The sequence below is a fragment of the Gorilla gorilla genome, chromosome 1 (genome assembly GCF_029281585.2).
Source record: "Gorilla gorilla gorilla isolate KB3781 chromosome 1, NHGRI_mGorGor1-v2.1_pri, whole genome shotgun sequence".
In the NCBI taxonomy this organism is placed as follows: Eukaryota; Metazoa; Chordata; class Mammalia; order Primates; family Hominidae; genus Gorilla; species Gorilla gorilla.
Window position 1 is genome coordinate 115,557,168 of NC_073224.2, and position 21,332 is coordinate 115,578,499.

Below are 21,332 nucleotides of genomic sequence, written 5' to 3' on the forward strand. Positions count from 1 at the left end.
GATTACATTTAAAGGTATAAATTTTCAGGGAAGCCAACATTCAGACCATAGCACCCTTCTATTTAATTTTTTGGACGAGTTTGAAAAGGATTGTTATTAGTTCTTCTATAAATGTTAAGTAAAATTCAGCAATGAAGCCATCAGGTTTTGGGCTTTTCTTTAATGGAAGACTTTTTATTACTGATTCAATCTCCTTACTCATTATTCTGTTCAGATTTTCTATTTCCTCAAGATTTAGTCTTAATAGGTTATATATGTCCAATAATTATCAATTTTTTCTAGGTTATACCATTTGTAGGCATATAATTGCACATAGCAGTCTCTTATGATACTGTGTATTTCTATGGTATAATATCAATTGTAATGTCTCCTCTTTTATTCCTAATTCTATTTATTTGAGTCTTTTTATCTTAGCTAGTCTAGCTAATGGTTTGTTAGTTTCTTTTCTGTTTGCAAAAAACCAGCTCTTAGTTTATCTTTTCCATTGTTTTCTAGTCTCTATTTCATTTATTTCTGATCTGATCATTTCCTTCCTTTTACTAATTTTGGGATTGGTTTATTCTTTTTCTTTGTAGTTCCTTGAGGTGTAACATTAGGTTATGTATTTCTTCTTTTTTGATGTAGGCATTTATTGCCATAAAAGTCCCTCTTTGAACTGCTTTTGCTGCATCTATAAATTTTGGTATATTGCATGTCCATTTTCATTTGTCTCGAGATATTTTTCAATTTCTATTTTAATTTCTTCTTTGACCAATTGGTTATTTAGAAGCATGTTGCTTAATTTCCACATATTTGTGAATTTTCTGAAATTTCTTCTCTTACTGATTTCTAGTTTCATACCATTGTCATTGGAAAAGCTACTTGATATGCTTCTATCCTCTTAAATTTGCTAAGACATGTTTTATAGCCAAACATATGATCTATCCTGGAGAATATTGCAATGCACTTGAGAAGAATGTGTGTTCTGCTGCTATTGTACGGAATATTCTATAAACATCTATTAGGTCCATTTGGTCTAAAGTATAGTTCAAGTTCAATGTTTCCTTATTGATTTTCTGCCTGGATGATTTATCCATTGTTGAAAGTAGGGTATTTAAGTCCCCTGCTATTACTGTATTGCAATCCATCTCTCTCTTCAGATTTATTAATATATTTGCCTTATATATTTAGGTGCTCCAATGTTGGAACATACATATTTACAATTGTTACATATTTGATGACCCTTTTATTATTGTATATTGACTTTCATTGTCTCCTTTTACAACTTTTGACTTAAAGTCTATTTTATCTGATATAAGTATAGCTACTCACACTCTCTTTTGGCTTCCATTTGCATGGAATATTTTTTTCCATCCCTTTACTTTCAATTCATGTGTGTCCTTACAGGTGAAGTGAGTTTCTTGTAGGGTGTGTATATTTGGTCTTCTTTTCTTATCCATTCAGCCACTCTATGTCTTTTGATTGGGTAATTTACTCCATTTACATTCAAGGTAATTAACGATAGGTAAAAACTTACTACTTCCATTTTGTTAATTGTTTTCTGGTTGTTTTATAGATCCTTTGTTTCTTTTTTCTCCCTTGATGTCTTCTTTTGTGATTAGATGATTTTCTCCAATGGTATGCTTTGATTCCTTTTTATCTTTTATGTATCTACTATAATTTTTTGCTTTGTGGCTACCAAGAGGCTTACATAAAACATCTTATAGTTGTAACAGGCAATTTTAAGCTAATAAGAAGTTAATGTTAACTACATAAAATAACTACACTTTTACTTTATCCACTCCCACATTCTGTTTTTGAGGTCACAATTTACATTTTTTATACTGTATATCCCTTAAAAATTATTGTGACTATTATTATTTTTAATACTTGTTTTTTAACATTCATACTAAAGATATAAGTGATTTACATACCACCATCACAGTTTTATAGTGTTCTGAATTTGACTGTGTACTTAATTTTACCAGTAAGCTTTATTCTTTCATATGTTGTGTTACTATTAATAATTAGCATCCTTTTTGCTCTGCATGAAGAATTCCCTTTAGCATTTCCTGTAAGACAGATCATGTGGAATGAACTCACTCAGCTTTTGTTTATCTGGAAAAGTTTTCATCATTCTTTTATTTCTGAAGGACAGCTTTGCTGGGTATAGTATTTTTGGTTGATAGGGTTTTTTTCCCTTCAGCACTTTTAATATATTATCCCAATATTTCTTGGCCTGCAGCGTTTCTGCTGAGGAATCCACTGATAGCCTTTTAGGAATTCCTTTATAGATGATTTGCTTCTTTCCTCTTCCTGTTTTTAGTGTCTTCTTTTTATTTTTGATTTTTGACAGTTTGATTGTAATATGTCTTGCAGTCTTGTTTGGCTTGAGTCTAATCAGAGTCCTTTGACCTTCCTGTACCTGGATATTTCTTTCTCAGATTTCATTTATTTTCTGTTATTATTTCTTTAAATAAACATAAATTTCTCTCTCTCTTTCTTCTACTTTAACTCCTATAACTTGAACATTTGCTTTTTTGATACTGTTCCATAAATCCCATAAGCTTTCATCATTCCTTTTCATTCTTTTTTCCTTTTTCTCTTCTTGTTGCATATTTTCAAATAATTGTCTTTGAGTTTGCAGGTTCTTTCTTCTGTTTATCAATTCTGCTGTCAATGCTCTCTATTGCATTTTATAATTTAATTCATTGTATTTTTCAGCTCCAGAATTTGGTTACTTTTTCATAATTTCAATCTCTGTTAAATTTCTTGTTTTGGTCATTTATTGTTTTCTTGATTTCAATGAATTATTTCTCTGTATTTTATTGAAGTTTGCTATATAACTATTATTTTGAATTATTTATCAGGCAGTTTATATATCTCCATTTCTTTAGTGTCAGTTACTCATGTTTTATTTTCTTCCATTGGTGATGACATGTTTCCCTGATTATTCTTGATCTTTGTGGCCATTTGCTGGTGTCTGCTTATTTTAAGAAGTGGAGACTTATTCCAGTCTTTGCAAACTAGGTTTGTTTGGGAAATCCTTCGCCAGTCAGCATGTCCAGAGATTCTGGGCAGTCCATCTAGCGTGGCCTGTTGGCGTACTTGCTGCTGGAGTCCTTGGGTGAGTGGGCCTTGTGCCTGGGTTAGCAAGTGGGAAGACCTGGTGCCTGGGTTCATAAGGTTGAGCTTGGATCCTGGATCCACTGAGGTAGATGTATTGATTGGGTCTGCAGAGGTGAGCCTGGAGCCTAGGTCCAAGGGCAGATCTAGAGCCTATATCCATTGGGGGTGGCCTGAAGCCTGGTTCCATAGTAGCTGATCTGAAACTAGGGTGAGCCTTAAGCCTGAGTCTGTAGGGGCTGGCTAGGCCCTGGAATGGGTCGGAGACTGGGTCCACTAGGATAAGCCCAGAGCCTGTGTCCATGGGGACTGACCTGACACTGGGGTAGACCTGTATCCTGAGTTCATGGAGTTTTGGGTCTATGGGGGCTGGCCTAGAACCTGGGTATTTAGGAGTAGTCCTGGAACCTAGGTCCATGAGGGTCAGCTTAGCACTGAGGTCAGCTGGGACAAATCTGGCCCTTACATCTGCTGGAACATGGGACTGCAGGGGCCAGCCTGGAGTGTGGGGCCACAGGGATCAGCCTGGCACTAGGCAGGACTGAAACCTGTGTCTATGGTATCAGCCTTGTGCCTGAGATGTACTGACCTGGCACTGAGATGGGCCTAAGGCATCAGGCTGTGTGGGCTGATGTGGCTTTGGGCTGATCTTAAACTAGGGCGGGCCTGTAGCTTGGAGCTGCAGGAGCTAGCCTTATCCTGGGCAGGCCTGGAACCTATATCTGCAGGCCAGCCTGAAGGCTGAGTGCTGGCCTGATGATTAGGGCTGTAGGGGTTGGCCTAGTTCTGAGATAGGCATGAAGCCTGATGCTATGGGGCCCAGACTGATGCTGGGGTGGGGGGCATCCAGAGCCTGAGACCACTGGGACTGGTCTGACCCTGGAGTAAACCTGAAGATGGAATCTTCAGGGTAGGCCCGGAGCCTGATCTGTGAGGGCTGGCCTGGCACTATAGTGAGCTCAAAGCCTGAGGCATGGGGGCCAGCTAGATGCTGGGGTCAGACTGGAGTATAGGGATGTTAGGGTTGGCTTGGAGATTGAGACTGGGGAGCAGACCTGGAGCCTGGGAATGTAGGATCTGGCCTGGTGTCAGTGAGAGGTGACAGCATGCTGGCAGTCCTCACAGCCCTCGCTCGCTCTCAGTGCCTCCTCTGCCTGGGCTCCCACTTTGGCGGAACTTGAGGAGCCCTTCAGCGCACCGCTGCACTGTGGGAGCCCCTTTCTGGGCTGGCCAAGGCCGGAGCCGGCTCCCTCAGCTTGCAGGGAGGTGTGGAGGGAGAGGCGCCAGCGGGAACCGGCGCTGTGCGCCACGCTTGCGGGCCAGCTGGAGTTCTGGGTGGGCGTGGGCTTGGCAGGCCCTACACTCGGAGCAGCCGGCTGGCCCTGCCGGCCCCGGGCAATGACGGGCTTAGCACCCGGGCCAGCAGCTGCGGAGGGTGTACTGGGTCCCCCAGCAGTGCCAGCCCACCGGCGTTGCGCTCGATTTCTCGCCAGGCCTTAGCTGCCTTCCCGCGGGGCAGGGCTCGGGACCTGCAGCTCGCCATGCCTGAGCCTCCCACCCCCTCCGTGGACTCCTGTGGGGCCCGAGCCTCCCCGATGAGTGCCGCCCCCTGCTCCATGGCGCCCAGTCCCATCAACCACCCAAGAGGTGAGGAGTGCCAGCGCATGGTGCGGGACTGGCAGGCGGCTCCACCTGCAGCCCTGGTGCGGGATCCACTGGGTAAGGCCGGCTGGGCTCCTGAGTCTGGTGGGGAGGTGGAGAACCTTTATGTCTAGCTCAGGGATTGTAAATACACCAATTGGCACTCTGTGTCTAGCTCAAGGTTTGTAAACACACCAATTAGCACCCTGTATCTAGCTCAGGGTTTGTGAACGCACCAATTGACACCCTGTATCTAGCTACTCTGGTGGAGACTTGGAGAACCTTTGTGTTGACACGCTGTATCTAGCTACTCTGGTGGGGACTTGGAGAACCTTTGTGTTGACAATCTGTATCTAGCTAATCTGGTGGGGAAGTGGAGAACCTTTGTGTCTAGCTCAGGGATTGTAAATGCACCAATCAGTGCCCTGTGAAAACAGACCACTCAGCTCTACCAATCAGCAGGATGTGGGTGGGGCCAGATAAGAGAATAAAAGCAGGCTGCCCAAGCCAGCAGTGGCAACCCGCTCCAGTCCCCCTCCACAACTGTGGTAGCTTTGTTCTTTAGCTCTTTGCAATAAATCTTGCTACTGCTCACTCTTTGGGTCCACACTGCTTTTATGAGTTGTAACACTCACCGCGAAGATCTGCAGCTTCACTCCTGAAGCCAGCGAGACCACGAGCCCACTGGGAGGAAAGAACAACTCCAGATGCGCCGCCTTAAGAGCTGTAACACTCACCGCGAAGGTCCGCAGCTTCCCTCCTGAGCCGGGGAGACGGCGAACCCCACCAGAAGGAAGAAACTCCGAACACATCCGAATGTCAGAAGGAACAAACTCCAGACGCGCCACCTTAAGAGCTGTAACACTCACCGCAGGGTCCGCAGCTTCATTCTTGAAGTCAGTGAGACCAAGAACCCACCAATTCTGGACACATCATGGGCCTAGAATCTGGGGCTGTGGGGGCCTTCCCAGTGCTGGGTTTTATCGGTGGGCCCAGTATTGGGGTTTGAGGCAAAGTCTGATGCTTATTTTCCTCATCTTCCCCGAAGTGAAAGGTATCTCTCTGTGGACTGTGCTGCCTGGTATGGAGGTAAGGGTGATGTGGGTAATGTAAAGTTGTCCTTCCTATCCTCTTCAATGTGTCTTTTCTTATTTCTGTGCTACACTCAGGTGCTGTAATCTCTCATTTGGTTTTCTTCACTCTTGTGAAGGTATTTTTACGCATGGATAGTTTTTCAAATTGATGTTTCTGTGGAGAGACTAGCACTGGAAAGTTATTTTCTGCCATCTTGCTGATTAAGACACAACACTTTTCAAATACAAAAATTAATAACCATAAGTAAAATGTAAATATACTTGAACTTTTTTTTTTTTTTTTTTTTTTGAGGTGGAGTCTCAGTCTGTCGCCCAGGCTGGAGTGTAGTGGTGCAATCTCGGCTCACTGCAAGCTCCACCTGCTGGGTTCACGCCATTCTCCTGCCTCAGCCTCCCAAGTAGCTGGGACTACAGGTGCCCGCCACCACGCCCGGCTAATTTTTTGTATTTTTTAGTAGAGACGGGGTTTCACCGTGTTAGCCAGGATGGTCTCGATCTCCTGACCTCATGATCCACCCGCCTCGGCCTCCCAAAGTGCTGGGATTACAGGCGTGAGCCACCACACCTGGCCACATACTACATAAAGTTTGAGCTTAAAAATAAAATAGAATTATAATTTTTTAATGTGTACTTAGTCCATCAATGATGTCATCACTGAGCTGTGTAAAGCTTTCCAGTGCTGAAAACCTCTTTCTGAATCTATGCTAGTTAAGAGAATGATAAAGATCTTGTTATAAACTGCTCTTAAATATTTTTCTCTAATCCACTGCCATGGTTTTAATGTGTCCCCCAAAGTTCATGCATTGGAATCTTAATCCTCAGTGCAAGTATGTTGACAGGTGGGACCTTTAAGAGGTGATTAGGCCATGAGAGCACCATTCTCATGAATGATGAATGCCATTATTACAGGAACCTGTTCCTTATAAAAGGACAAGTTCAGCCCCCTTTTCTCTCTCTCACCCCTGTGCCTTCTGCCATGGGATGATGCAGCAAGAAGGCCTTCACCAGATGCCAGTGCCTCAATCTTGGACTTCTCAACCTCCAGAACTGTGAGCCAATACATTTCTGTTCATTATAAATGACCCGGTCTCAGGTATTAATGCTGTAGCAGTACAAAATAGACTAAGACACCCATTATCTACCAACAATCCTATCTCTTGGTTAACAACTTTGAGGAGATTTTTTTCAGGGGCCAAGGTTACATTTCTTTGCAAGAACAGTTTTTTTTAATTTCTAACTGCTATGATTTGAATGTTTGTATCCCTGAAAAATTCGTGTTGAAACATAATTCCAATTGTAAAAAGTAAAGTAAAGGTTCCTCTTCAAAAAGACTTTCCTCCCCATCTAATTAGGAATAAATAGTGATTTCACTTAGAAGCAAATTTATTCAAAGAACTGTGCTAACATTCTTAGATATCTGCTAGCCGTAATAAAGAAATCAATGTACTTTGTGTTCTTCGCTCCCACAATTTAGCCTAAATATTTGCCCTGGCATGCTTATACTGGTCCAAGCAAGCGTTAGGTCATCGCCTGTTCCTCTTCTTTATTTGGAGGTGTTTTTTACCTTTCTCAGCATTCCACAAGTTACCTTCTCCTTCCTTTGTTCTCCACTGCCTTTGCCTCTTTTAAAAAGTTCTAAGTTGCAAGCCAATTGGGACAAATACAGAATGTGAGGTCCCGTTCCAACCAATGGAAACCGGACACAGCAGTAGGGTGGACGCATGAGGTTATAAATAACCTTGTCTCCTTTGTTCGGTGTACTCTCATGGCAAAACTGCTGGTGAGTGTACCCTTTCTGCAAAAAGTAAAAATGGCCTTGCTGAGAAAATTAAATTTATGTTCAAGTGCTATTTCTTTATGGCACCGGGAAACAAGCATTTCTAACACAGTGCAACAGTATTAAGAGGTGGGGTCTTTAGAAGGTGATTAGTTCAGGAGGGCTCCACTCTCATGGGTGGGATTAGTGCCCATAAAAAAGGGCTTGAGGGAGTGAGTTCTCCCTATTTAGCCCTTTATTGCCCTTCTGCCCTTTCATCATATGATCATGCAACAACAGGACCATCTGTGGAGCAGAGAGCAAACTTTCACCAGATGAGAAATCTGCTGGCACCTTGATCTTTGATAACCCATACTTCAGAACTGTGAAAAGTAAATTTCTATTATTTATAAATTATCTAGTCTTAGATATTTTGTTACAGCATCCTGAATGGACTAAGACAGTAACAAACTTTTTTTTTTTTTTTTTGCTTCAAAGAAAGTATTTCTGGTTTGTCTTTATTTTTCCATCTCATCTTCCATAAATGAAGATTCTAATACAGACACCTTGTTAATACTAATAGTATTCCATTCATGTCCATGTGTTGGAAAGTCTTTGTGATAGATAATAATTATTCTTGTATTAGAAGCTTTGCTTTGTTTTCTTTTTTCTTGAGAATTATAAAGGCATATAAGACAGCTTTCTAAACACAGTCACCTATACGTGATTCCCAAATTTTAATGAAACGTGTCTCTGGTATGTCTCAGAACATAAATGTTTCAGATTTCAGATTTCTTTTAACTTCAAACTAACAGTATCATACCAACAGAAATACCAGTATTCTAGTACCTTTGAAAACAGCATGGAATATCAGAGTGGTGGAACATTGAAAACTGGTATTGTAAGTCACTCTTCTGTGGGCAATGGGGAGCCAATAAAGATGTTTAAACAAGGAAGTCACAAAGATGTATAGACACAGACGTACTCTGTTAGAGTTGTAGGAGTTGTAGAGAGTATTAAGCCCACCTCCCTCTGTCCCTCTGTGGAAAGGTCAGCAACTTCAGCGTGAGTCACCAACAATGCACACAGGAAGTTGATTAATGAGGAAAGAAGAGATTGGAGAAAGGCATGAAAGACATCTATTATTCTCCCCTCATCATTCATTCACTCTTTTTAAAGTAAAAACAGTTATCTGAACCTCTTTTGAAGAATCGCCTGTACCCCCTAGTAGCTCATTTAGTTTGGGTGGGTTTGACTTCCCCTTCAACTTCAGGGATGGTTGGAAATGACTGGTTCAAGCATTAAGCATATATCTCAAATCTGGCAAAAAATTCTGAGGCCCAGAATTTCTGCTTGTGTGGGGAAAAGAGCTCTTTATTTCCAGTTAGACTGCTTGAATCATTGTGTAATGAAGGGGTGAGCTCTGAGTCACCAGAAAAAGTTTGAGGACAAAGGCAAAACAGTAGGAGATGGAGCTGGAGGCTACAAAAGAAATAAAAAATCAATATTAACTGAGCTTCTATCCAGCTAAGCCTGAAGGCAGTTCTCCTGAAATTTTCAATTGTGTGGGCTAATCAATTCTTTTGTCTTTTTTCCTGTTAAACCAGCTTGAATCAGGTCTTCTGCCACTTGCAGCAGAAAGGACCTAAGTGATACTAAGGAAAAAACAGGAAGCCATCCATCAGGATTGAGGAAATGGTAGGAAAAAAGAGACTTATTGGAGAGAAGTCACAAAGGAAAGTTTTAATCTCTCATCTTACAGGGGTATTATCCATGCTAAATATCACACAAATTGCTACCCCCTCCCTACTACAAGTTAAGCATTATAATATCTGTAATATCTGTGACTCATAGTGTGGGCCCAGATGCCAGACAAACATGGGTTCAAATTTAGTTTACTCAGTTTCTGCCACTTAAGATCTGTGCATTCCTGGGCAAGTTACTTCTCTGTTCTCTAATTTCAATTTCTTCCTTTACAAAATGGTGATAGTACCTACAACTGGAGTTACTATAAGGATTAAATGTCACATTACATAATGCCATGTATATGGTTATGGTAAGCACTTAATTCAATTACTATTATCGATGTTTTTCCTTTTTCCAAGCTTCCTGGAGATATAACTGGGGGAAATAATTTGTTGGAGGTGAAACTACCAATCTTCCCTGCTTCACCATCTATCTTTACCTCCTCCTCTTCATTTTAATAGAAGTGACGACCCTTAATGAAAGATGCAACCCTTCTCTCCTGTCTGAGGGTGACCCTTCCTATTTTCTTCTTTATCACACATTCTCTCAACTCCTTAGGAATTTTTCTCTACTAATTATTTCTTTTTGTCTTCTTGTTTCCCCTCCATTGGGAATTGTCCTCATTGTCTTAGTTCATTTTGTGTTGCTATAAGGGAATATCTGAAGCTGGATAATTTATAAAGAAACAAGTTTATTTGGCTCATAATTCTGGATGGCTGGAAAATTCAAGGTTGGGCATATGCATTAGGTGATGGCTACAGGCTGCTTCCACTCATGGTGGAAGATGAAGGAGAGCCAGTGAGTGCAGAGATAACATGATGAGAAATGAAGCAAGGAGGTGGGGAGGTTCCAGGTTCTTTTTAACAACTAGCTTTTGGAGAGTGAGAATTTATTCACTTCTGAGGGAGGGCATCAATCTATTACTCATGAGGGATCTACTGCCATGACCCAACACTTCCCATTAGGCCCCACTTCTAACACTGGATCAAATTTCAGCATGAGGTTTAGAGGGGACAGACATCCAAACTATAGTACCCATTTTATAAAAAACACCTCCATACTAAAACTAAAACTAACCCCTCTTTGACTCTCTATCCATAGTTTTCAATGTGTGATCTGAAGAGCTTCTGTATCAGAATCACCTGGATGCTTGTTTAAAACACAGAGTTCCAGACTCCACTCGGCTATAGTAAGACATATTGGTGCTCCTGTACCTACATTCTAACAAATAAGCCAAGTGATTATGATGTACCATAAAGTTGGAGAAAACTGTTCTCTATTGGGCTCTCCATGGTACCTGGCAAACCTCTGGCTACCTAGCTGTGACCCTCTCTCTTGTGTATACTGTGGGTATTTTACTTTCTCACATTCCTCAAATTGTCAAGAGCACCAATCACCACCCCTCTAACTCATACTCTGATTTTGCAGAAAAAAAAAAAAAAAAAACAAAGAAAAAAGCCCCATGAATCTCCATGCCATGAATGTATTTCACCCATGCCTATTCTTTCTTATTTCCCTCCTATAAACATGGAAAATACATACTTTTCCTTTCTGAAGCTAATTATGCCACTTAAGCTCATTTCTGATTTTATCCTGCCCTCCTAAGCACTTAATCAGATCTATTATCCTGTCTCTCCTTATCTGGAAACTTATTTCTATCAACATTTAAACATATATACAAGCTTCTCTCATCTTCAAAAGACAATTCTCCCTTAATTTCATGAATCAAACACCTCCAGCTACTGCATTTTTTCATTCCCTCTTCTCAGCTAAGCTTCTTAAAGATGTCTACACTTACTTCCCACTTGCATTCCATTTCTGCCCCATTATTGGATTAGGATTCCACTATTTCACTGAGACTGCTCTCACTTAACTAACAGAAGATTACTTTGTTGTTAAATCCATTGGACACTGGACCTTACATTACTTGGCTTCTCAGTTCCATTTGACACTATTGTCCATTCTCTTTTTTTAAAAAACCTTTTTTCTCTTGGCTTCCTTGATACCTAAGTACCTTATGATCTACATATTCAAAATTAACTTGGTAATTTCTGCTTAACCTCCTTCCCAGGTGCATGGCATCATCTGCAGGTTGTCCAAGCCAGAAACGTAGAGTAGTCATCCTTGACTCCTTCCTCCTTCTCACTTGTTAACTACCTCTTACATGTTTCATAGCTGGATTGCTGCAACAGCCTCCTAACGGTCCTTTCTCCAGTTTTGCTCCCATCCAATCCAGAGTAATACTCTGGAGGGAAAGATCATAGTTATACTGGCCACTAGATTCTAAATATTTGCTATAGGTAAGTTTGAAAATTAGGCACCAAGCTTCCTGACAACCAAGACAAAATTGAAGGAAAAGTAATCTTCATACTTCTTAATGCTTGTTCTAATTCTAACACTCTAAACCAAATTTCTCAGGAGGAGATTTATAAAGGAAGCAATAAATGATGTAATGAGCAATGGCTCAACAACATTCCTATGACATATCCTATAATTTCATTTGGCAAGTATTTATGGAGTACTTACTACAAACCAGGCACTGTGCTCACCACTGGGGAAAAAAATGTGAATGTGGTTGTTTCTTATCTAATCTCATTATTAAAACTGAGTTTTTACATAATATTAAATGCAATCCTCTGAAGACAATTTGGCTGGGAAATGGCTTATTTCCCGAGCCATCCCTGCCTGGTAGTTTAAAACCAGGGTCAAAATAACAGCTACTCAGTGTTCCCCTGCTTCCTGCAACCACCCTAACACCCCCACCCACACGGTCCTACCCTGGGTCAGGACTTCCAGTCTCTCTCTTTCTCTCTCTCTCTTTTTTTTTTTTTTTTTTTTTTGAGATGGAATCTCACTTTGCCGCCCAGGCTGGAGGGCAGTGGTGCAATCTCGGCTCACTACAACCTCTGCCCCCAGGTTCAAGCGATTCTCCTGCCTCAGCCTCTCGAGTAGCTGGGATTACAGATGTGTGCCACCACACCCGGCTAATTTTTGTATTTTTGGTAGAGACAGCGTTTCACCATGTTGCCCAGGGTGGTTTCAAACTCCTGACCTCAGGTGATCTGCCTGCCTTAGCCTCCCAAAGTGCTGGGATTACAGGCGTGAGCCACCGTGCCCGGCCCAGCCTCTTTTAAATTGCAGCTCACTGCCACTACTATCACACACAAAATACATCTGGACTCCCCATGGTTTGTCTCACATGTGTTGACAAACAGTGCTTTTAACAACCACATGAAATCTGCTATTTTCCACCCTCACTCTGGTTTCTTTTGGAGATCTGCTGCTAAGTTGTTCCCCACACTTCCCCACACTCCCCCTCCAACAGAACACGTGAGCCCTGACAGGACCATTGCTGTATTAGTCCGTTTTCACACTGCTATAAAGATACTACAATTTATAAACAAAGGAGTAAATTTACTCACAGTTCTGCATGGCTGGGGACAGGGGGAGGCCTCAGGAAACTTATAATCATGGCAGAAGGGGAAGCAGGCACCTTTTTCACAAGTTGGCAGACCAGAGAGGAGAAAGAAGGAGGAATTTCCAAAAACTTATAAAACCATCAGATCTCCTGTGTGAAGAGAGAGATCCTTCTTTCTCTTCTTATAAAGCCATCAATCCTACTGGATTAGGACCTCACATTTATATCTTCACTTAACCAAAATTGCTACTGGAAAGGGGTCCTGATCCAGACTCCAAGAGAGAGTTCTTGGACCTTGGGCAAGAAAGAATTTGGGGTGAGTCCATAAAGTGAAAGCAAGTTTATTAGAGAAAAAGAGAAACAAAAGAATGGCTACTCCATAGACAGAGCAGGGGCATGGGCTGCTCAACTGAAAATACTTATGGTTATTTCTTAATTATATGCCAAACAAGGGGTGGATTATTCATGAATTTTCTGGGAAAGGAGTGGGATTTCCTGGAACTGAGGGTTCCTCCCCACTTTAGGCCATATAGGGTAACTGCTGGCCCCGACATTCGTAAATTGTCATAGTGCTGATGGGAGTGTCTTTTAGCATGCTAATGCATTATAATTAACGTAAAATGAGCAGTGAGTTTGACCATAGGTCACTTCCATCAACATCTTGCATTTGGTTGGTGTTGGCCAGCTTCTTTACCACTTCCTGTTTTATCAGCAGGGTCTTTTTGACTGGTTTCTTGTGATACCAGTCCTGCTGACCTCCCCCCTCATCCTGTGACTGAGAATGCCTAACCTTCTGGGAATGCAGCCCAGTAGGTCTCAGCCTCATTTTACCCAGCCGCTATTCAAGATGGAGTCACTATGGTTCAAATGCCTCTGACAGAATCACCTTCTAAAAGTCCTATGTCCAAATGCAGTCACTTAGTGGGTACGAATTTGGCGGGGGACACAACTGAGTCCATAGCAAACAGTATTCGATTTTTAATCACATCAGCACACACAATAAGACTCTGAAAAGTGAGTCCCTTGGCTGGGCTAGGGAGAAAATTGTGACAATATGTAGTGTTCCAAAATGACCCTCGTCCCTGCATCAGGGAGCACTCAGAACCTTCCAGCTTGGTGAACAGAATTTGTTCTCAGGCCAGGAGCCATGCTCTGTAAGTATGTTGTCTTTACATCTGGCCCAGTTTGATCTTTGGAGATAGACACATAGTGGGTCCCAGATTGTGTCCTGTTGCAAAGATCTGGAAACACAGGCTTGGGATACCTGTATATCAACAGAAACCAGACTAGCAGGTGGTAAGGCTGGCATTGTTCTGTGTTCTTAGGTTTTTGTTTTTTTTGAGACGGAGTCTTGCGCTGTTGCCCAAGCTGGAGTCGTGTGGCGCGATCTCGGCTCACTGCAAGCTCCGCCTCCCGGGTTCACGCCATTCTCCTGCCTCAGCCTCACGAGTAGCTGGGACTACAGGTGCCCGCCACCACGCCTGGCTAATTTTTTTTTTTTTTTTTTTTTTTTGTATTTTTAGTAGAGACGTGGTTTCACCGCGTTAGCCAGGATGGTCTCGATCTCCTGACCTCATGATCTGCCCGCCTCGGCCTCCCAAAATGCTGGGATTACAGGCGTGAGCTATGGCGCCTCTTAGATTCTTAATCACTGGGACACCCACGGGCAAGGCCTGGCTTTTTCCACAAGAAGTATTCTGGATGGAAGTAAACACATCAGTGAGCTTAAAGTTCTACATGATTACAATGACTTAAGCTTGAGAATTTTTTTAAAAACAGAGAAGGGAGTAGTAAATGACTAAATATAAAGCACCTAGTGCTGTGTTTCGCAAATGGCAATCACTCGGCAGGTGTCTCAGCTCCTCGCTGCAGCAACCAGGCTTCCAGGACTGGAAGGAAGTCTTCTACATTCAAAACTAGACTCAAACTACTCCCCTCCACCACCCAATTCTACTCCTGTGCTCGCGATCCTCCTGCCTGGCAAACTCCATGGCCCGACAGATTCACTACCACTCCACTGCCGGACCAGGCACGTCCGTGGGCCATCCACGCCTGGAAAACGGCTGGCTGGGCCGGAGGGGCGAGGCCCGCAGGCGAGGGGGGCGGGTACAAGCCACTTCTTGGGAGCCGCGGTCCGCGCAGCCTTGTGGGAGTTGTAGTTTCCGCAGCTCTGAGTCTTCAGGCGAGGTGTCACCACAGGACTCGTTTTCCCGTGCTCCTGTGCGCGGGTCCACTTGGGACGGCTCCCTGAGTAGGTGAGGAGGTGGGTAGGAGCTTGCTTATAGAAAAGTGGAATCGAGTAGTCCTTGCTGGTGGAGCCGCTGCCGCCAGGGAACTCAGGGCCGGCTCCTGTTCCTTCAAGAGTGCTGGAGGCCAAACTTGAAATACAAGTTTAATGTTCCTCGTCGGGCAAAAGATAAGGATCCGATCTCCCCTGGCCCGGTGTGCAGCAGGAGCGACCAACCCCAACCCGGGTTAAAACTCCCAGGGACTCTTCGCTGCTGCCACCTCTTGTTCTCTCCCCCGTTCCCACTCGGGGTCTCCCTCAGGGCCGGGAGGCACAGCGGTCCCTGCTTGCTGAGGGGCTGGATGTACGCATCCGCAGGTTCCCGCGGACTTGGGGGCGCCCGCTGAGCCCCGGCGCCCGCAGAAGACTTGTTTGCCTCCTGCAGCCTCAACCCGGAGGGCAGCGAGGGCCTACCACCATGATCACTGGTGTGTTCAGCATGCGCTTGTGGACCCCAGTGGGCGTCCTGACCTCGCTGGCGTACTGCCTGCACCAGCGGCGGGTGGCCCTGGCCGAGCTGCAGGAGGCCGATGGCCAGCGTCCGGTCGACCGCAGCCTGCTGAAGTTGAAAATGGTGCAGGTCGTGTTTCGACACGGGGCTCGGAGTCCTCTCAAGCCGCTCCCGCTGGAGGAGCAGGTGAGAGGTCGGCCCGGGCTGGTGGGGCGAGGACCGTGTGCCAGGCTAGGAGTCTCGCCCTGACACATATCTTCAGAGCTTTACTCGCGCGGAGCGGGGCTCGGGTTGGGTCCAGAAGAAGGGAAAACAGCAGTAGCCAGTGACTCCCCAGGCTCTTGAGCAAAGGACCTGCTGGGGTTAGGACAGCCCCGGAACTTCCAGTTTTGCCCTGATGGCGCAGCCATCAGTAAGCGCTGCTTAAGACGCATGGGAGTCGCCTGGGGATCCTGCTACGTTGCAGATTCTGATTCAGCAGGTGTGGAGTAGTGCCCCAGGTCAGCATTTGTATTAAGGGTCTAGGTGAACTTGAATACAAGGGTGCAGTGCACTTCTGTGTGACCATTTTGAAGGTGGTTTGTCAGAGCTGAAGGGCTGAAGGGAGTTTAGTGATAGGAACCACTCTTAACTGAGATTACAGTGGATAAGAGGTCGTTGCCTTTGGAAACAAACTTTATAACTGCTTTTTCTCAGGGTTTGCTGGAGGCCATTTGAGATCTCCTGAAGTTTTTTTTTTTTGTAACAAGTGTTGTATTCTAGGGTTCTCCTTTTCTATTTAAGGTTACTAAACCTATAGTGGGAGGGATTTGAGGTCGGAACAAATTAAAAATGGGCTAGTCTGTGGCAGTAATGTTTTAAAAATCTGTCTGGTTTTGTCAGGATAATTATGACTAAAGCACAGTTTTAAAAAAAAATGATTATCTTTCCTGGATGTGACTTTTTATAGCAGAAAGGCCTAGTGAAGAGGAACAGGCAACCTGAAATCCCCAAACTCCCAGGTATTACACCTGTGGAGTGCTTTTGTATCGTTGGTCTTCCAGGTTGATGTTGGAGGAGGTCGAACAGATTGTCCAAAATTGATGTTAGGTATACTCTTCATAATAACAGTTGCTTTCTAGAAACCTTCAGGATTGTGTCTTTACATTGTACAACTGGAAACCCATTTTTCAAGGTTGGCTGCACATGAAATTAAACTTCTAAAGCATTTTCCACATAAATAAATACATTTGGAAGGCACTTAATTCTATTACCAGGTTTCTAGTTAGCCTTACTCTGGCTTTACCACTTGCTCTCTGGAACCGGGATTTCTTCTTTCATTTTGATTCTTTGATTTTTTTTTCAGTCTCTTACTTTGCCTTTTTATATTAGATCACTAAATTTTCCTTATGATTTTGTATACAGCCCATCTCTGATGCTCCCCTTCCCCCAATTCTTCTCTATTTATTCTTGGTGCCGAAGGACTGGGGAATCACATGTAGGAATATATATTATATTCACGTAGAAGACAAAAAATTATCAGTGGTAACGGAGAGTAAAACTTTGAATGTGTAGGCCTAGACCTAGTATGTACCATATATATATATATATATATATATATATATATATATATATATATACACACACATCCTGAAGGCCCTAGGAAAAGATTTAGATTCTTTTAGGGCTTTATCCCTAAGGGAGAGTGGGTGTGTGATGGATATCTTCTGCCTTTATGGTTGAAAGGTCCATTGTAGCTTAGGATACCAGCTTCATTCATCTTCAATCTGTGTAGCCACAAAATAGCATCTGAATCCATGGCCTGACTTTGCAATTAGAGAAGGCATATTACCTCTCCTTTCTGCTCATATTCTCCAGACTTTAGACAGATGCTTTAAACATCTTTGGCTCTCTAGTATAAAGTTGTGTGCGTGAAAATCAGGGGTGAACCAACTCTCTTTCAATTTAGGCTATGAGCAAATATTAGCCTCTTAAAACTTGTTTCTGGATAGTCTCTGTCCAGTGTTCATTTCAAGATCCAATTTGATAGAGGTTGTTATTGGGATTTTTTTTTTTTTTTTTTGAGACAGAATCTTGTTCTGTTGCAAGGCTGGAGTGCAGTGACGCGATCTCGGCTCACTGCAACCTCCGCCTCTCGGGTTTAAGCAATTCTCTTGCCTCAGCCTCCCGAGTAGCTGGGACTACAGGTGCACAGCACCAGGCCCGGCTAATTTTTCTATTTTTACTAGAGACGAGGTTTCATCATGTTGGCCAGGATGGTCTCGATATCTTGATCTCATGATCCGCCTGCTTCAAGTCTCCCAAAGTGCTGGGATTACAGGCGTGAGCCAGTGCCCGGCCGTTATTGGGATTTTTTAATCTTCTTGGTTCTGCTATTAATTATAGTCAGAAGGGACTGCCTGGCAAAAATTTTTTGTCTTTGGTACATGTTTCCTGATTTCTGACTGGTTTATAGATTAATATATGTGACAAGTCACTTCATTCAGCCATCTCACAAATTCTCAGAAAGTAGCATGATTTAAAACTAGATGTTTTGGCTGGGTGTGGTGGCTCATGCCTGTAATCCCAGCACTTTGGGAGGCTGAGGCAGGTGGATCAAGAGGTCAGGAGTTCGAGATCAGCCCGGCCAAGATGGTGAAACCCCATCTCTACTAAAAATACAAAAATTAGCCCGGTGTGGTGGTGGGCGCCTGTAATCCCAGCTACTCGGGAGGCTGAGGCAGGAGAATTGCTTGAACCCGGGAGGTGGAGGTTGCAGTGAGCCAAGATTGGGCCACTGCACTCTACCCTGGGTGATAGAGCAAGACTCCATCTCAAAAACAAAAAACAAAAAACTAGATGTTTTATTGGGTTGTTTTCTCATGGCTTGAATGGCTGTTGGTTTAACCTGTTTTGCTAAAAGATTGTGCTTTGGAAATAAAAACATAGAACTTGATTGGCCATTTTTTTTCCTGATCATTAGAGCAGATCCAAATGCACTATCAAAAGAAAAGATTTGGCACTGCTTCCAGGCTTCCCTTAACTCCCCTGGGTGTCAAGATGGCCTCCACCCAGGGAGATTCCTCAGTTTTTATAAAATAAAGTCCAACCTACCCCAGCTTCACTGTTGATTAAGACATTTGGGTCCCTATTTATTTGACAATATAGATGAGCTGGGAAGCATAATGTAAGAATCTTTTATTGCTTAGTACCTTTCCAAAACTCAGCTAAAAGAAGCGGTATTCAAGAAGCATTACATGAGGTCCACCCATTCTTCAGGATCGATGGTTCTTAACCGTGGTGGAACATTGGAGTCAACTGGGAAGCTTTAAAAAATATACTTGCTAGGGTCTCCCTCCGAAGGATTCTAATTTAATTGGTCCAGGGTATCCAGATAATGTAAAAGACTCTCTGGTGAAGCTTGAGAATTATCTGGACTGAAGAGCATTAAAAAAGTGGAGGCCCCACTTTTTTGGGGGATAATGCAAATGCAGTTATCCCAGGATGGGACTCAGGCATCAGTAACTTTTTAAAAATGTCCTGGTAGGCTGGGCGCGGTGGCTCACGCCTGTAATCTCAGCACTTTGGGAGGCCGAGGCGGGCGGATCATGAGGTCAGGAGATCGAGACCATCCTGGCTAACACGGTGAAACCCCGTCTCTACTAAAAAAATACAAAAAATTAGCCGGGCGTGCTGGCGGGCACCTGTAGTCCCAGCTACTCGGAGGCTGAGGCAGGAGAATGGCGTGAACCTGGGAGGCGGAGCTTGCAGTGAGCCGAGATTGTGCCACTGCACTCCAGCCTGGGCGACAGAGCAAGACTCTGTCTCAAAAAAAAAAAAAAAAAAAAATGTCCTGGTAATACCAGTGTACAGACAAGGTTTAATATGATTGCTTTATTTTAAAATCTACACCTGGAAGGTTTTTGTTTACTTTTATGTAGATTTGTTCTTTTACCTGGAATGTAGTATATCAATCCCAGTACAGAATTGCCTTCTCTGAAATGTGCTTTGGTAAGAGGTTATCATTCTGTGTTGAGAGAACCAGGAGAAACAATCCCACAGAACTCATTGCTGTGACTGCTGAAAAGATGTTCATTATATTACTCTATCACCTTTATGAGGACCCTTGGGAGGAATTTGTCTGTTAGCATTAGGAATGGTGTGCTTCTCCTGAACAATTGGCTTGCTTTTTTCTTTAAACTAGTCTAGCTGATCAAGTTTCTTTCTTTATGTAAAAGTCAGGAAGCTGGGTGCCAAGTCTGTGGCCCACCTATAGTAAGTAAACAGATCTTCATGGTGTACATATTTTAGTAACCGTGTTACTGCATCCATTTCTTTGTCCCTACATTTGTTTGCTTTTGTCTTTCTTGCCTACTTTGAATTGGTTGTCTTACTATATTTTAATTTTTGCTATATCTACTTTATTACCCCTTGAAGATGGGTATACACAAAATAAGTAAAATTGTCAAGTTAGTCTTTGCCACTAACTGGGAAGCTTAAGAGCAGGAATGAGAATGAGAGTGTGTATGTGGGGTGGACACTATTATATGAAACTGATGTATCATCCATTCTTGAAAATCTGAAAACTGTACTTTAGACTTGACGTGACCTAGACTCCAGTCTCCTAGGAGACGCCAAGGGTCCTCTCTTGGTGAATGTGCCTAACAGGACATTTCTTAGTGAGGCTGAATGGCCCTGTGGAGCTTTGTGTCAGGCCCTGTGGTGGACACTGGAACTACAAGGATGGATAATTCAGTCTTGCCTTTAAAGGAGTTTCAATGTGATAAAGCAGAGACAACAGATATCAATTAAGGCAATATGCTGGGAGCACTGGGAACACAAAGGAGGTGTCTCCAAATGTCCAAAACTGAAATCAGCTTTCCACCTGTTTTTCTGTCTTGGTCTTAGTTTTAGTCAAGGAATATCTCCATTACGAGGCTCAAAAATCAAAGTAGTCTCTTTTTTGTTCTTCTGTGTTTACCTACCAACACAGTCCCCAAATAAAGCTTTTATTTACTCACTTGCCAAGTCTAACTCAAATGTCTTACATCTACCTCCTCTATTGCTACTGGCTTAGATGAGGCCTTAGGCTCTCATGTGGACTATTGCTAACATCTCAAAATGGGCTTTTCTGCATCTAGTCTTCCCATTCCAATTGTGATGTATGCTGCCAGGTTTCATATTTATTCTGTGGAGCCTGTGGGCTAAGAGGATGTTGAGCGGCTGGGGCTGTGGGATTCCCTCCTACTTCAACTAGAGAAATTCGAGTTTTTGCCTTTATACGTACAAATCTAAAGTTAAACTTTATGTGGTATTTTCTGATTTAAAAATTGGAAAACCATTCCCAGGTTGAGGCAAACCAAACCACTTCTTTGCCATACACATTCTTTACCATCTCTGCTTTGCGCAAGCTTTCTAGTTATTTTTGGAATTCTGAATGTCACCCTTTATAAGTACAGGTATTTGCTTGTCTAAATACTATTCATTTAAAATGCTATTCCCTCAATGAAACTTCTCCTGAATCCCCAGCCAGAAGAGAAGGTCTGTCTTGCCTTTGAACTGCTATGGCCTTCATATGGTTTCTTGCAGCACATGTCAGCTTCTATTATGGTATTGCTGTCATTTACATTCACAGCTGGCCTTTTTTCCTTACTAACTTGAACACCCAGGAAAGGCAGGGTCAAGTTTTCTCAAGATGGGTATCTTCCACAGGAGCTGGCAAATTGTTGGAGCTATTAATTGTACCTACTGTGTGTGAGGCCCTTTGCTGGGAAACAGAAGTCAATAGATGACCGAGTCTCTGTTCTCAGGAAGCCAAGTCTACTGAACAGGACAGACCAGTAAAGGAGCTCGTT

The 21,332-nt window shown here is 43.1% G+C and overlaps 1 protein-coding gene across 3 annotated transcripts in view; it reads left to right on the forward strand.

Annotated features, from left to right (window-relative positions):
- The first annotated feature begins 5,225 nt into the window (after positions 1–5,225).
- ACP6 (acid phosphatase 6, lysophosphatidic) overlaps positions 5,226–21,332 on the forward strand; it is a 33,338-nt gene continuing 17,231 nt past the window's right edge. The window contains exon 1 of one of the 3 annotated variants that reach the window (XM_055356922.2): positions 5,226–5,835. In XM_055356922.2, the coding sequence (XP_055212897.1) occupies positions 5,563–5,835 (273 nt within the window). In that variant the 5' untranslated portion in view covers positions 5,226–5,562. Of the gene's footprint in view, positions 5,836–14,965; positions 15,685–21,332 lie in introns of those variants that run through there. The other 2 variants (XM_004026507.5, XM_019021457.4) reach the window with 2 other exon arrangements.